This window comes from Urocampus carinirostris, chromosome 16 (assembly GCF_059441175.1).
Source record: "Urocampus carinirostris isolate Australia breed hairy pipefish chromosome 16, RoL_Ucar_1.0, whole genome shotgun sequence".
Lineage (NCBI taxonomy): Eukaryota > Metazoa > Chordata > Actinopteri > Syngnathiformes > Syngnathidae > Urocampus > Urocampus carinirostris.
Genome location: NC_142364.1, coordinates 9,519,546 through 9,534,846, shown reverse-complemented (window position 1 = coordinate 9,534,846; position 15,301 = coordinate 9,519,546). Strand labels below are relative to the sequence as shown.

Sequence of the window (15,301 nt, the reverse complement as noted above, 5' to 3'; positions counted from 1 at the left end):
CCTGGCAAGAGATCCATTTCCCCGAATAAGATAAATAATCCGAATAATCTTCCAGAAATTGGATTGTTATCACAAAAGAGAGAAAAAGCTCAAATTCCGCCATTTTTATTTCAATGTAAACACTCCCCCCCCTCCTGCAGTCCGATTCTTGGCTGATGGCTTCCATGTGTGCTACACAGCCGGCGGCAAAAAAGACAAAACACACAAAACGCCTCCTTCACTGCAGCTGGGAATTTCCAAACTCGGAGGAATTTGTTTTCGCTTTTCACACATCATGTATAATTCCTTGTGTTGGCTGTTCCTTCATGTTATATTCTCGTTTCAGGTTGGGGGCCTCATGGTAGAAGAATAACTCATGGGGGCCGGACGAGTAGATTAGAGAGAAAGGAAAAGAGAGGGAGAAAGAGAGAGAACAAACGAGAGCAAAAGAGAATGAGACAGCAAGAGAAAAATAATGAGAATGAGAAAAGTGAAAGAAAGAAAAGAGAGGTAAGAAAAGAAAGAAATCGAGAGGAAAGGAAGAGAGGGAGAAAGAGAGAGAACAAACCAGAGCAAAAGAGAATAAGATAGAACAAACGAGAGCAAAAGAGAATGAGAGAGCAAGAGAAAAATAATAAGAATGAAAAAAGCAAAAGAAAGAAAAAGAAATAAAAAGAAAAAGAAAGACATCAAGAGGAAAAGAAGAGAGGGAGAAAGAGAGAGAATGAGATAGAAAGTGAGAAAGATGGAGCAAGAGGAAGATAACGAAAATCTGAAAAGAGAAAGAAAGAAAAGAGAGGTAAGAAAAAGAAAGAAATCAAGTGGAAAGGAACAGAGGGAGAAAACGAAAGAACAAACCAGAGCCAAAGAAAGAGAGATAGAAAGAGAGAAAGATGGAGCAAGAGAAAGTTCATGAGTAAAGAGAAAGAAAGAAAAGAGAGGTAAGAAAAAGAAATAAATCAAGGGGAAAGGAAGAGAGGGAGAAAGAGAGAGAGAACAAACGAGAGCAAAAGAGAAGGAGAGAGCGAGAAAAAAATAATGAGAATGAGAAAAGTGAAAGAAAGAAAAGAGAGGTAAGAAAAAAAAGAAATCGAGAGGAAAGGAAGAGAGGGAGAAAGAGAGGGAACAAACCAGAGCAAGAGAGAATAAGATAGAACAAACGAGAGCAAAAGAGAATGAGAGAGCAAGAGAAAAATAATAAGAATGAAAAAAGCGAAAGAAAGAAAAGAGAGGTACGAAAAGAAAGAAATCAAGAGGAAAAGAAGAGAGGGAGAAAGAGAGAGAATGAGATAGAAAGTGAGAAAGATGGAGCAAGAGGAAGATAACGAGAATCTGAAAAGAGAAAGAAAGAAAAGAGAGGTAAGAAAAAGAAAGAAATCAAGTGGAAAGGAAGAGAGGGAGAAAGCGAAAGAACAAACCAGAGCAAAAGAAAGAGAGATAGAAAGTGAGAAAGATGGAGCAAGAGGAGGATAACGAGAATGAGAAAAGCGAAAGAAAGAAAAGAGAGGTATGAAAAAGAAAGAAATCAAGAGGAAAGAAAGAGAGGGAGAAAGAGAGAGAACAAACCAGAGCAAAAGAGAATGAGATAGAAAGTGAGAAAGATGGAGCAAGAGAAAGATCATGAGAATGAGAAAAGCAAAAGAAAGAAAAGAGAGGTACGAAAAAGAAAGAAATGAAGAGGAAAGAAAGAGAGGGAGAAAGAGAGAGAGAACAAACCAGAGCAAAAGAGAATGAGATAGAAAGTGAGAAAGATGGAGCAAGAGGAAGATAAGAATCTGAAAAGAGAAAGAAAGAAAAGAGAGGTAAAAAAAAGAAAGAAATCAAGAGGAAAGTAAGGGAAGAAGAATGAGCAATTGGGAGAAAAAGAAAGAAAGCGAAAGAAAGAAAAGTCGAGCAAGAGAAAGATGGAGAGAAGGAGGGGTAGAAAAGAAAGGAAGAAAGAGAAAAGGAAAGAAAGACACAGAAAAAGAAAAAGAGAAAGATGCAAAGTGTGGGAGGGACAAAGAAAGAGATACAGAAAGATAAAGGGAGACTGAGAGAGAGAGACTGAGGAAACAAAGACAAAGAAAGAATAAGAGAAAAAAGAGATGGAAAAAAAGAGAGAAAGAAAGGGAAAGTTTAAGAAGGAGAAAGAGAAACAGATAAAGAATTACAATATAACGGACAGGACAAGACAGATGGGATCGATACCAGATACACAAGCAAGATACCAGACAGGACGGGACAGACTGGATCGATACCGGATAAATGGTAAATGGTGAGTGGTCTGCATTTATATAGCACTTTTCAAGTCAATGAAGACTTCCCAACTGGAGCAAGATATCGGACAGGACGGGACCGACAGGATCAATACCAGATACTGGATACTGGAGCAAGATACCGGACAGGACAGGATCGATACCGGGTTCACGAGGAATATAACGGACAGGACAAGACAGACGGGATCGATACCAGATACACAAGCAAGATACCAGACAGGACGGGAGAGACTGGATCGATACCGGATAAATGGTAAATGGTGAGTGGTCTGCATTTATATAGCGCTTTTCAAGTCAATGAAGACTTCCCAACTGGAGCAAGATATCGGACAGGACGGGACCGACAGGATCAATACCAGATACTGGATACTGGAGCAAGATACCGGACAGGACCGGATTGATACCGGGTTCACGAGCAATATAACGGACAGGACAAGACAGACGGGATCGATACCAGATACTGGAGCAAGATACCAGACAGGACGGGACAGACGGGATCGATACCGGATAAATGGTAAATGGTGAGTGGTCTGCATTTATATAGCGCTTTTCAAGTCAATGAAGACTTCCTAACTGGAGCAAGATACCGGAGAGGATGGGACAGACAGGATCGATACCAGATACTGGATACTGGAGCAAGATACCGGACAGGTCCGGATTGATACCAGGTTCACGAGCAATATAACGGAAAGGACAAGACAGACGGGATCGATACCAGATACTGGAGCAAGATACCAGACAGGACGGGACAGACGGGATCGATACCGGATAAATGGTAAATGGTGAGTGGTCTGCATTTATATAGCGCTTTTCAGGTCAATGAAGACTTCCCAACTGGAGCAAGATACCAGACAGGATGGGACAGACAGGATCGATACCAGATACTGGATACTGGAGCAAGATACCAGACAGGACAGGATCGATACCGGGTTCACGAGCAATATAATGGACAGGACAAGACAGACGGGATCGATACTGGGTATTGGAGACTGGAGCAAGATATCGGACAGGGTGAGACAGGCGGGATCGATACCGGATATTGGAGCAAGCAATATACCGGACAGGACAAAAGTATTTTTCTTCCCTATGAATAAATACTTTGGCACCACCTTGTGGACATTATGGAAATTTTCATTTCACTTCTGGTTCTGTCGACAGAAACCATATAATTTTCTATTGTCAAACACATGAAAAAGCGCCAAGGAGTCAACTAGGGCGCGACAAAACGTGCGTGTAGCTCCAGAGCAAGTTTATCAGGTGGATAGGTCCATTTTGTTGGCGATAGAAAGCGTCTCCCTCTTGTGGCATTTTATGGTCCAAGTATAAGAGTGAAAATTGGCAGTAATTCAGGCAAAATATGTGGGTGAAAATTAGCATTGGGACACCTTTAAGAGTAACATGCTACTTTAGGGTTTCAGTGCAGTCATGCAGTAACTAGTTACTGTAACTCATTACTTTTTTCTCAGTAAGGCTCCCAAACACAAAGAAATCCCACCAAAAGGGGGCCTGACTTTTCCAGATTTGAAGGAAAAAGATGATGGATCACTCACCTAAAGCTTGCGCGTGCACGTACGTGCATAACCTCAGCAGAAGAACCTGCAAGGCTGCAAACCCCGCACACCACCGGCCCATGTCGTCCCGAGTCCGATTTTCCAGAGTGTCGAATGGTCGAGGAGACCCACAGGGGATGTGAGGAGGAGGGGGAGGAGCTTATTTAGGGAGTGGGAGGGGCCAAGCCTATCACAACAGACCACTCGGAAAAACTTTTGCCGGTATTCCTCCGCAGGCTTGGGTAGGGTTACTTTAACTGGATTACTTTCAATTACTTTTGGATGACTCCAATACCAAATATGCTAATAAAAGACAAATTGAAAGTAATCCAGTTAAAGCACAGGTGTCAAACAGGCGGCCCGCGGGCCGGATCAGGCCCGCTAAGGGATTGAATCCGGCCCGCCAGACAACACTCAGAGAAGCGCAAGAGAAAAATGAGCTGCAGGTTGAAATATGTCAACTTGATGTTGCCAAAGCCAGGTGCCTCCAACAAAGACACTCTCTCTCTCTCTCTCTCTATGTCGCTCTATGTCTCTCTAGCTCTCTCCCTATGTCTCTATGTCTCTCTCTCTATGCCTATGTCTCTCTGTGCCTCTCTCTCTCTCTCTCTCTATGTCGCTCTATGTCTCTCTATCTCTCTCTCTCTTTATGTCGCTCTCTATCTCTCTCTCTCCCTATGGCTGTAAGTCTCTCTCTCTCTATGCCTCTCTCTCTATGTCTCTCTCTCTCTCTCTCTCTCTCTCTCTCTCTCTCTCTCTCTCTCTCTCTCTATCTATAGCTACTGCATCCATCTATCTATCTCTAGCTACTGTATCCATCTCTCTCTCTCTCTCTCTCTCTCTCTCCAGTCACTTTCTTTATGTATCTTCCTCTCTTTCTATTTCTTTTCATCACTTTATCTCACTCTCTCTATTTCTATACATTTCTTTCTCTCTCTCTCTCTCTCTCTCTCTCTCTCTCTCTCTCTCTCTCTCTCTCTTCTATTTATTTTCATCACTTTCTGTAACCCTCTCAATTTCTATACATTTCTTTATTTATCTCGCTCTTTTTTCCTCTCTCTAACTGACCACTCTCACTCTCTCTCTCTCTCTCTCTCTCTCTCTCTCTCTCTCTCTTCAACTCTCTCTCTCTCTCTCCCTCTCTCTCTCTAAATATTTATTTATTTTTTATCACTTTCTCTCACTCTCTCTATATCTATAAATTTCTCTCTCTCGCTCGCTCTCTCTCTCTAACTGTCCACTCTCTTTCTTTATGTATCTCTCGCTTTCTATTTATTTATTTATTTTCATCACTTTCTCTCACTCTCTCTGTTTCTATAAATATCTTTATTTCTCTCTCTCTCTCTCTCTCTCTTTATTTTCCACCCCTTTTCTCCCACTCTATGTCTCTTTCACTCTTTCACACTTTCTTTCCTTCTGTCTTTGTATTTCTCTTTAGATTTCTTTCTTCCTCTCCCGTTCTTTTCCCCCTCTCTCACGACTTTTTACCTCTTTTTTCCCTCTCTCTCTCTCTCTCTCTCTCTTTCTTTGTCCCGCCCTCTCTCCTTTTCCCTCTCTTATTTCTTTATCTCTCTTTTTCTTTCTCTTTAATCTACTAGTCCGGCCCCTGAGAGAATGTTTGTTTTATCGTGTGGCCCCCGAGTTCAAATGAGTTTGACACCCCTGAGTTAAAGTAACCCTACCCAACCCTGTTCCTCCGACACCTCGGATAAGCGTCCCGTAGGGAATAGTCAGGAAATGAGACCAGGTCTACAGATCGCCTCCAGGTTGGCAGGCAGGAAGTCTGGCTGAGGTCAAGAGTCTCGGGGACGCTTTCCAAAAAAATGCTTATAAAAGTTGAAATACATGAGAGCAGTGTTCCCGCTAAACACATTCTCAGCGCACAAGAAAATCTATCCAGCGCAATGTTCCCTCTAAGCTGCGTGTGTGCGCCATTGCGCACTACCCAGAGCTTTTCCGCGCACGAGAAAATCTAGCCGGCTCACAAAAATCAGGGCTCGAAATTGCTAATTAAGAAGCGAATTAAGTCAAAGTGACAGCGCATGAAGGTAAAAATACAAGGGTTCCCCTGACGCTGTGTTCCAAATGCGGTATTTGGAAGTCAAGGTCGAAGTAGAACGAAGTTGAGTAAAGTCAGTAGAGTTTTTCGAGAACCGGCTTCTTCGGCTCGGCTCACTAAAAGGAATCGGCTCTTTCGGGTCCCAAACGGCTCTTCGGGTTGTTTTTGCTTCTTTAATCCCAACATGACCAAATATGATGTAAAATTATGCACAAAATGGCTTAAAGTGTCTCTTTTTCTCTTCCTTTGATGCTCTTTGTCTGTGTCTTTTAACCTCTTCTGCTCTAACTTCCTTTTTTCCTTTTCTCTCATTTCTCTTTCTCTCTTCATACCCTTCGCGCTTTCTTTTCTCTTTCTTTCTTCCTCTCCCTTTCTTTTCCCCCTCTCTCACGAAATTTTATCTTTTGTTTCTCACGCTCTCTCCCTCTCCCTCTGGATCGATACCGGATAAATGGTAAATGGTGATTGGTCTGCATTTGTATAGAGCTTTTCAAGTCAATGAAGACTCCCAACTGGAGCAAGATACCGGACAGGACAGGATGGATACAGGATACACGAGAGATATACCGGACAGGACAGGACAGACAGGATCGATACCAGATACTGGAGACTGGAGCAAGATATCACACAGGATGAGACAGGCGGGATCGATACCAGATACTGGAGCAAGCAAGATACCGGACAGGACGAGACAGGCGGGATCGATATTGGATACTGGAGACTGGAGCAAGATACCGGACAGGACGAGACAAACGAGATTAATCCCGGGTACTGGAGCAAGATACCGGACAGGACGAGACAGATGGGTTCGATACTGGGTACTGGAGACTGGAGCAAGATATCGGACAGGACGAAACAGGCAAGATCGATACCGGATTCTGGAGCAGGATACCGGACAGAGTCAAATTAAAAGTGCAGAGGTTCGTTGCCGGACTGACAAGGAGTGAATAAGAGCACTGAGTTTAAATAGGAGGCAAGCCAATCAGGCAACGAGGGCAATGGGCAACCATGACACTTTTGAATAAAATTGTAATCCTTATTTTTACAAAATATTCCTATAATTTAATTACGTCTTTTCGATTACGACAGAATACAATTTTTTTCGGTATCTGGTATTCTGATTCTGATTGGACAATGTATTCTGTATTCTGTTACTCCCCAAGCTCCCTAAATGGTGTAACTATGATCCTGGTTGGGGGACAACCTCATGTGCGGTCCCTCCTCAAGGTTTCTTCATTTTCTTCATGTTGAGGTTTTTGAGTTTTTCTTTGCCCTCATGTAGGTCTTAGATCAGGGGATGTGTCATAATAGTCTGTGGTTTACAATAGTCTTTGATCTGTGCAGCCCTTTGAGACTCTTTGTGATTAAGGGCCAAACAAATAAACATGACTTGACATGACTAAGGTTTTGAGTTTTTCCTTGCCCTCATATCGGTTTTAGATCAGGGGATGGTGTAATCATAGTCTGAACAATACTTGTTGTGATTAAGGGTTATACAAATAAACATAACTTGACTTGACTTGACTAAGGTTTTGAGTTTTTCCTTGCCCTCATGTAGGTCTTAGATCAGGGGATGGTGTCATAATAGTCTGCATTTGCATTAATCTGTGGTCTGTGCAGCCCTTTGAGACTCTTTGTGGAAACTAAACATGACTTGACTTGACTTGACTAAGGTTTTGAGTTTTTCCTTGACCTCATATAGGTTTTAGATCAGGGGATGGTGTCATCATAGTCTGAACAATACTTCTTGTGATTAAGGGTTATACAAATAAACATGGCTTGACTTGACTTGACTAAGGTTTTGAATTTTTCTTTGCCCTCATGTAGGTCTTAGATCAGGGGATGGTGTCATAATTATCTGTGGTTTACAATTATCTGTGGTCTGTGCAGCGCTTTGAGACCCTTTGTGGAAACTAAACATGACTTGACTTGACTTGACTAAGGTTTTGAGTTTTTCCTTGACCTCATATAGGTTTTAGATCAGGGGATGGTGTCATCATAGTCCAAACAATACTTCTTGTGATTAAGGGTTATAGAAATAAACATGGCTTGACTTGACTTGACTAAGGTTTTGAGTTTTTCCTTGCCCTCATATCGGTTTTAGATCAGGGGATAGTGTAATCATAGTCCGAACAATACTTCTTGTGATTAGGGGTTATAGAAATAAACATGGCTTGACTTGACTAAGGTTTTGAGTTTTTCTATGCCCTCATGTAGGTCTTAGATCAGGGTATGGTGTCATAATAGTCCGTGGTTTGCAATTATCTGTGGTCTGTGCAGCCCTTTGAGACTCTTTGTGATTAAGGGCCAAACAAATAAACATGACTTGATTTGACTAAGGTTTTGAGTTTTTCCTTGCCCTCATATAGGTTTTAGATCAGGGGATGGTGTCATAATAGTCTGTGGTTTGCAATTATCCGTGGTCTTTGTAGCCCTTTGAGACTCTTTGTGGAAAATAAAAATGACTTGACTTGACTTGACTAAGGTTTTGAGTTTTTCCTTGCCCTCATGTAGGTCTTAGATCAGGGGATGGTGTCATAATTGTCTGTGGTTTGCAATTATCTGTGGTCTGTGCAGCCCTTTGAGACTCTTTGTGATTAAGGGCCAAACAAATAAACATGACTTGATTTGACTAAGGTTTTGAGTTTTTCCTTGCCCTCATATAGGTCTTAGATCAGGGTATGGTGTCATAATAGTCCGTGGTTTGCAATTATCTGTGGTCTGTGCAGCCCTTTGAGACTCTTTGTGATTAAGGGCCAAACAAATAAACATGACTTGATTTGACTAAGGTTTTGAGTTTTTCCTTGCCCTCATATAGGTTTTAGATCAGGGGATGGTGTCATAATAGTCCGTTGTTTGCAATCATCTGTGGTCTGTGCAGCCCTTTGAGACTCTTTGTGATTAAGGGCCAAACAAATAAACATGACTTGACTTGACTAAGGTTTTGAGTTTTTCCTTGCCCTCATGTAGGTCTTAGATCAGGGGATGGTGTCATAATAGTCAGTGGTTTGCAATTATCTGTGGTCTGTGTAGCCCTTTGAGACTCTTTGTGGAAAATAAAAATGACTTGACTTGACTTGACATAGGTTTTGAGTTTTTCCTTGCCCTCATATTGGTTTTAGATCAGGGGATGGTGTCATCATAGTCTGAACAATACTTCTTGTGATTAAGGGTTATACAAATAAACATGACTTGACTTGACTATAATAATGATGATAATGGTATAACTATGAAGTATTATTGAAGTATTATGAAGTATTATTTTACCTGAATCACTCCAACAGATTGTCATTGCTTCACATTGGCACCAAAAAACAACCATTTTTGGACATCACATGTCAAAGTGTGATTAGCCGCCAGACGTTCCCTCACCGTGTAAACATCTTTGTTCCTCAGGACTTTTCCTCAGATTGTGGTTCTGGTCTCATCCCCTTCCCATTTCCTCGCGCTGTCAATTTTAATGAGCGAAAACTAAAACCCCGTTTTTTTGAGGCTTCCATCGTTTTTGACCCGAAATTGTGAAAGCAGGATCTCAATAAGCTTTTCCTTTTTTTTTTTTTTTTTTTTTTTTGCTTCCCACACAGAATACCTGCGGTAGACATGCAGGAAATTATGACTCATCTTCTTCTATTGTTTTTCATTTGATTCCTTGTTTTTTTTATGTTTTTTTACCAATTCAAGGACGTTTTTCGTTGTTTACTCGCACCCAATTAGTCGGTAGTTTACAATGGACGCCTACACATTTTTTTTTTTATTCAGGCAAATCTTCAACAGGCTACTTTTATAAATAGCACCGTTTCTTTTGTAAACCCTTCACGGTTCAATTATAAAGGGGAAGCGAGATGGTTGAGGAAAAAAGCATCACGCTATCCTCGCTCTTAAAAAAATAAATAAGGATTTAAGGGGAAATATTTGTAATAGTGTCGCCACATTAGTTATTCTATATTATTGTTGGGTTTTTTTGCCTCAAAAGACCAAAAATGTTAGGTTTAAAGTGTAGTAGACACTCGAAATAAGGAGAGAAGACATTACTTTTGAACTAACAAGGAAACCAGGGAGAGAAACCCTTAGATAAGGAATTCCAACCCCACTCTGAGGATCCACTTTATTTATTCTGTATAATTTTTAAGATATTTTGGGGCTCAAAAGACCAAAAATGTTAGGTTTAAAGTGTAGTAGACACTCGAAATAAGGAGAGAAGACATTACTTTTGAACTAACAAGGAAACCAGGGAGAGAAGCCCTCAGATAAGGAATTCCAACCCCACTCTGAGGAACTCCCTTGACCATTCTCTTTTTAAATCGGACTATTATAACTGACCAGCTCGGTGGCCTTGGGGGTATGGCGCCCGCCCCGAGACTGGGAGGTTGTGGTTCAAGCCTCGGCCGAGTCATACCTAAGACTTAAACATTGGTACCCGTTACCTCCCTGCTTGGCGCTCCGCATTAGGGGTTGGAATTGGGGGGTTTGGTCACCTAATGACTCCCAACACCTCAGTTGGGTTGAGCGAGGGGGCTGGGAATCCCCTCCTCTGAATCAATCTCCCAAAAAGAGCCAGAAATGACTCTAGCCACCTCCCACTAGGGGGATATGGCTGCGGTATATATATACAATTATAACTGAAAATCATTTATAATTATATAAAGACCAAAAACATTAAGTTTAAAGTTTAGTGGACACTCGAAATAAGGAGAGAAGACATTACTTTTGAACTAACAAGGAAACCAGGGAGAGAAACCCTTAGATAAGGAATTCCAACCCCACTCTGAGGATCCACTTTATTTATTCCGTATAATTTTTAAGATATTTTGGGGCTCAAAAGACCAAAAATGTTAGGTTTAAAGTGTAGTAGACACTCGAAATAAGGAGAGAAGACATTACTTTTGAACTAGCAAGGAGACCAGGGAGAGAAGCCCTCAGATAAGGAATTCCAACCCCGCTCTGAGGATCCACTTTATTTATTCCGTATAATTTTTAAGATATTTTGGGGCTCAAAAGACCAAAAATGTTAGGTTTAAAGTGTAGTAGACACTCGAAATAAGGAGAGAAGACATTACTTTTGAACTAGCAAGGAGACCAGGGAGAGAAGCCCTCAGATAAGGAATTCCAACCCCGCTCTGAGGATCCACTTTATTTATTCCGTATAATTTTTAAGATATTTTGGGGCTCAAAAGACCAAAAATGTTAGGTTTAAAGTGTAGTAGACACTCGAAATAAGGAGAGAAGACATTACTTTTGAACTAACAAGGAAACCAGGGAGAGAAACCCTCAGATAAGGAATTCCAACCCCACTCTGAGGAACTCCCTTGACCATTCTCTTTTTTAATCGGACTATTATAACTGACCAGCTCGGTGGCCTTGGGGGTATGGCGCCCGCCCCGAGACTGGGAGGTTGTGGTTCAAGCCTCGGCCGAGTCATACCTAAGACTTAAACATTGGTACACGTTACCTCCCTGCTTGGCGCTCCGCATTAGGGGTTGGAATTGGGGGGTTTGGTCACCTAAGGACTCCCAACACCTCAGTTGGGTTGAGCGAGGGGGCTGGGAATCCCCTCCTCTGAATCAATCTCCCAAAAAGAGCCAGAAATGACTCTAGCCACCTCCCACTAGGGGGATATGGCTGCGGTATATATATACAATTATAACTGAAAATCATTTATAATTATATAAAGACCAAAAACATTAAGTTTAAAGTTTAGTGGACACTCGAAATAAGGAGAGAAGACATTACTTTTGAACTAGCAAGGAGACCAGGGAGAGAAACCCTCAGATAAGGAATTCCAACCTCACTCTGTTGTGTTTTTTGTTGTATTTCTGTAGTATTTTGTTAGTTTTATTGTTGTTCTATGTTTGTAGTATTATAGTAGTCTTTCTGCAGTATTACTTACGTAGCATTTCTGTAGTACTTTGGTTATCTTACTCTTGTTGTATTTTTGTAGTATTTTGAACGTGATATTTCTGCTGTAGTATTTTTGTATAATAGTATTACTGTAGTGGTATTTTGTAGTATTTATGTATTACTTGTGTAGTATTACTGTAGTTTTATTGTTTAGGTAAGTTTGTCGTATTTCTGAAGTAGCATTTTTGTCGTATTTCTGTTGTATATCCGTAGTATTTTTGTAATATTACTGTATTTTTGTATTGTTTTTGTTGTGATATTTCTTTATTTGTATTTTTGTCTTATAGTGTTGCTGTTGTGTTTTTGTAGTATTTCTGTAGTATTTTGTTAGTTTTATCATTGTTTATGGTTGTAGTATTATAGTCTTTTTGCAGTATTACCTACGCTGCATTTCTGTAGTATATCTATAGTATTTTTATTATACCACTCGTGTTGTATTTTTGGAGTATTTCTGTTGTGATATTTCTGCAGTAGTGTTTCTGTATAATAGTATTACTGTAGTGGTAATTAGTATTATATCTGTAGTATTTTTGTAGTATTACTGTAGTTTTATTGTTTAGGTATGTTTGTCGTATTTCTACAGTAGTATTTTTGTAATATTACTGTATTTTTGTATTCTTTTTGATCTGATATTTCTTTATTTGTATTTTCTGTCTTATAGTATTGCTGTTGTGTTTTTGGAGTATTTCTGTAGTATTTTGTTCGTTTTGTTGTTGTAGTATTATAGTAGTCTTTCTGCAGTATTACTTGTGTAGAATATCTGTTGTATATCAGTAGTATTTTTGTAACATTACTGTATTTTTGTATTATTTTTGTTGTGATATTTCTTTACTTGTATTTTTTTCTTATAGTATTGCTGTTGTGTTTTTGTAGTATTTCTGTAGTATTTTGTTTGTTTTATTGTTGTAGTATTATAGTAGTCTTTCTGCAGTATTACTTGCGTAGCATTTCGGTTGTATATCTGTAGTATTTTTGTAACATTACTGTATTTTTGTATTCTTTTTGTTGTGATATTTCTTTACTTGTATTTTTGTCTTATAGTATTGCTGTTGTGTTTTTTGTAGTATTTCTATAGTATTTTGTTTGTTTTATTGTTGTAGTATTATAGTAGTCTTTCTGCAGTATTACTTGTGTAGAATTTTTTGTTGTATATCTGTAGTATTTCTGTTGTGATATTTCTTTACTTGTGTTTTTTGTAGTGTTTCTGTAGTATTTTGTTAGTTTTATTGTTGTAGTATTATAGTAATCTTTTTGCAGTATTACTTGTGTAGAATTTCTGTTGTATATCTGTAATATTTTTGTAATATTACTGTATTTTTGTATTCTTTTTGTTGTGATATTTCTTTACTCGTATTTTTGTCTTATAGTATTGCTGTTGTGTTTTTTGTAGTATTTCTATAGTATTTTGTTTGTTTTATTGTTGTAGTATTATAGTAGTCTTTCTGCAGTATTACTTGCGTAGCATTTCGGTTGTATATCGGTAGTATTTTTGTAATATTACTGTATTTTTGTATTATTTTTGTTGTGATATTTCTTTACTTGTATTTTTTTCTTATAGTATTGCTGTTGTGTTTTTTGTAGTATTTCTGTAGTATTTTGTTTGTTTTATTGTTGTAGTATTATAATAGTCTTTCTGCAGTATTACTTGCGTAGCATTTCGGTTGTATATCTGTAGTATTTTTGTAACATTACTGTATTTTTGTATTCTTTTTGTTGTGATATTTCTTTACTTGTATTTTTTTCTTATAGTATTGCTGTTGTGTTTTTTGTAGTATTTCTGTAGTATTTTGTTTGTTTTATTGTTGTAGTATTATAGTAGTCTTTCTGCAGTATTACTTGCGTAGCATTTCGGTTGTATATCTGTAGTATTTTTGTAACATTACTGTATTTTTGTATTCTTTTTGTTGTGATATTTCTTTACTTGTATTTTTGTCTTGTAGTATTGCTGTTGTGTTTTTGGAGTATTTCCTTTGTATTTTGTTAGTTTTATTGTTGTTGTATCATAGTAATCTTTTTGCGGTATTACTTGTGTAGAATGTCTGTTGTATATCTGTAGTATTTCTGTTGTGATATTTCTTTACTTGTGTTTTTTGTAGTGTTTCTGTAGTATTTTGTTAGTTTTATTGTTGTAGTATTATAGTAATCTTTTTGCAGTATTACTTGTGTAGAATTTCTGTTGTATATCGGTAGTATTTTTGTAATATTACTGTATTTTTGTATTCTTTTTGTTGTGATATTTCTTTATTTGTATTTTTGTCTTATAGTATTGCTGTTGTGTTTTTTGGAGTATTTCTGTAGTATTTTGTTCGTTTTATTCTTGTAGTATTATAGTAGTCTTTCTGCAGTATTACTTGCGTAGCATTTCGGTTGTATATCTGTAGTATTTTTGTAACATTACTGTATTTTTGTATTCTTTTTGTTGTGATATTTCTTTACTTGTATTTTTGTCTTATAGTATTGCTGTTGTGTTTTTGGAGTATTTCTGTTGTATTTTGTTAGTTTTATTGTTGTAGTATCATAGTAATCTTTTTGCGGTATTACTTGTGTAGAATTTCTGTTGTATATCTGTAGTATTTCTGTTGTGATATTTCTTTACTTGTGTTTTTTGTAGTGTTTCTGTAGTATTTTGTTAGTTTTATTGTTGTAGTATTATAGTAATCTTTTTTGCAGTATTACTTGTGTAGAATTTCTGTTGTATATCGGTAGTATTTTTGTAATATTACTGTATTTTTGTATTCTTTTTGTTGTGATATTTCTTTTCTTGTATTTTTGTCTTATAGTATTGCTGTTGTGTTTTTTGGAGTATTTCCGTAGTATTTTGTTTGTTTTATTGTTGTAGTATCATAGTAATCTTTTTGCGGTATTACTTGTGTAGAATTTCTGTTGTATATCTGTAGTATTTCTGTTGTGATATTTCTTTACTTGTGTTTTTTGTAGTGTTTCTGTAGTATTTTGTTAGTTTTATTGTTGTAGTATTATAGTAATCTTTTTTGCAGTATTACTTGTGTAGAATTTCTGTTGTATATCGGTAGTATTTTTGTAATATTACTGTAATTTTGTATTCTTTTTGTTGTGATATTTCTTTATTTGTATTTTTGTCTTATAGTATTGCTGTTGTGTTTTTGGAGTATTTCTGTTGTATTTTGTTAGTTTTATTGTTGTAGTATTATAGTAATCTTTTTGCAGTATTACTTGTGTAGAATTTCTGTTGTATATTTGTAGTATTTTTGTAATATTACTGTATTTTTGTATTCTTTTTGATGTGATATTTCTTTACTTGTATTTTTGTCTTATAGTATTGCTGTTGTGTTTTTGGAGTATTTCTGTTGTATTTTGTTAGTTTTATTGTTGTAGTATCATAGTAATCTTTTTGCGGTATTACTTGTGTAGAATTTCTGTTGTATATCTGTAGTATTTCTGTTGTGATATTTCTTTACTTGTGTTTTTTGGAGTCTTTCTGTAGTATTTTGTTAGTTTTATTGTTGTAGTATTATAGTAATCTTTTTTGCAGTATTACTTGTGTAGAATTTCTGTTGTATATCGGTAGTATTTTTGTA

General features: G+C 37.7%; 1 protein-coding gene across 1 annotated transcript in view; it reads right to left on the bottom strand.

Annotated features, from left to right (window-relative positions):
- Positions 1-3,897, bottom strand: part of thbs4b (thrombospondin 4b) — a 50,199-nt gene extending 46,302 nt beyond the window's left edge. Inside the window, exon 1 of the mRNA XM_088320358.1 lies at positions 3,788-3,897. Within this exon, the coding sequence (XP_088176484.1) occupies positions 3,788-3,869 (82 nt within the window). The 5' untranslated portion in view covers positions 3,870-3,897. The remainder of the gene's footprint in view (positions 1-3,787) is intronic.
- Between the last annotated feature and the right edge of the window lie 11,404 nt (positions 3,898-15,301).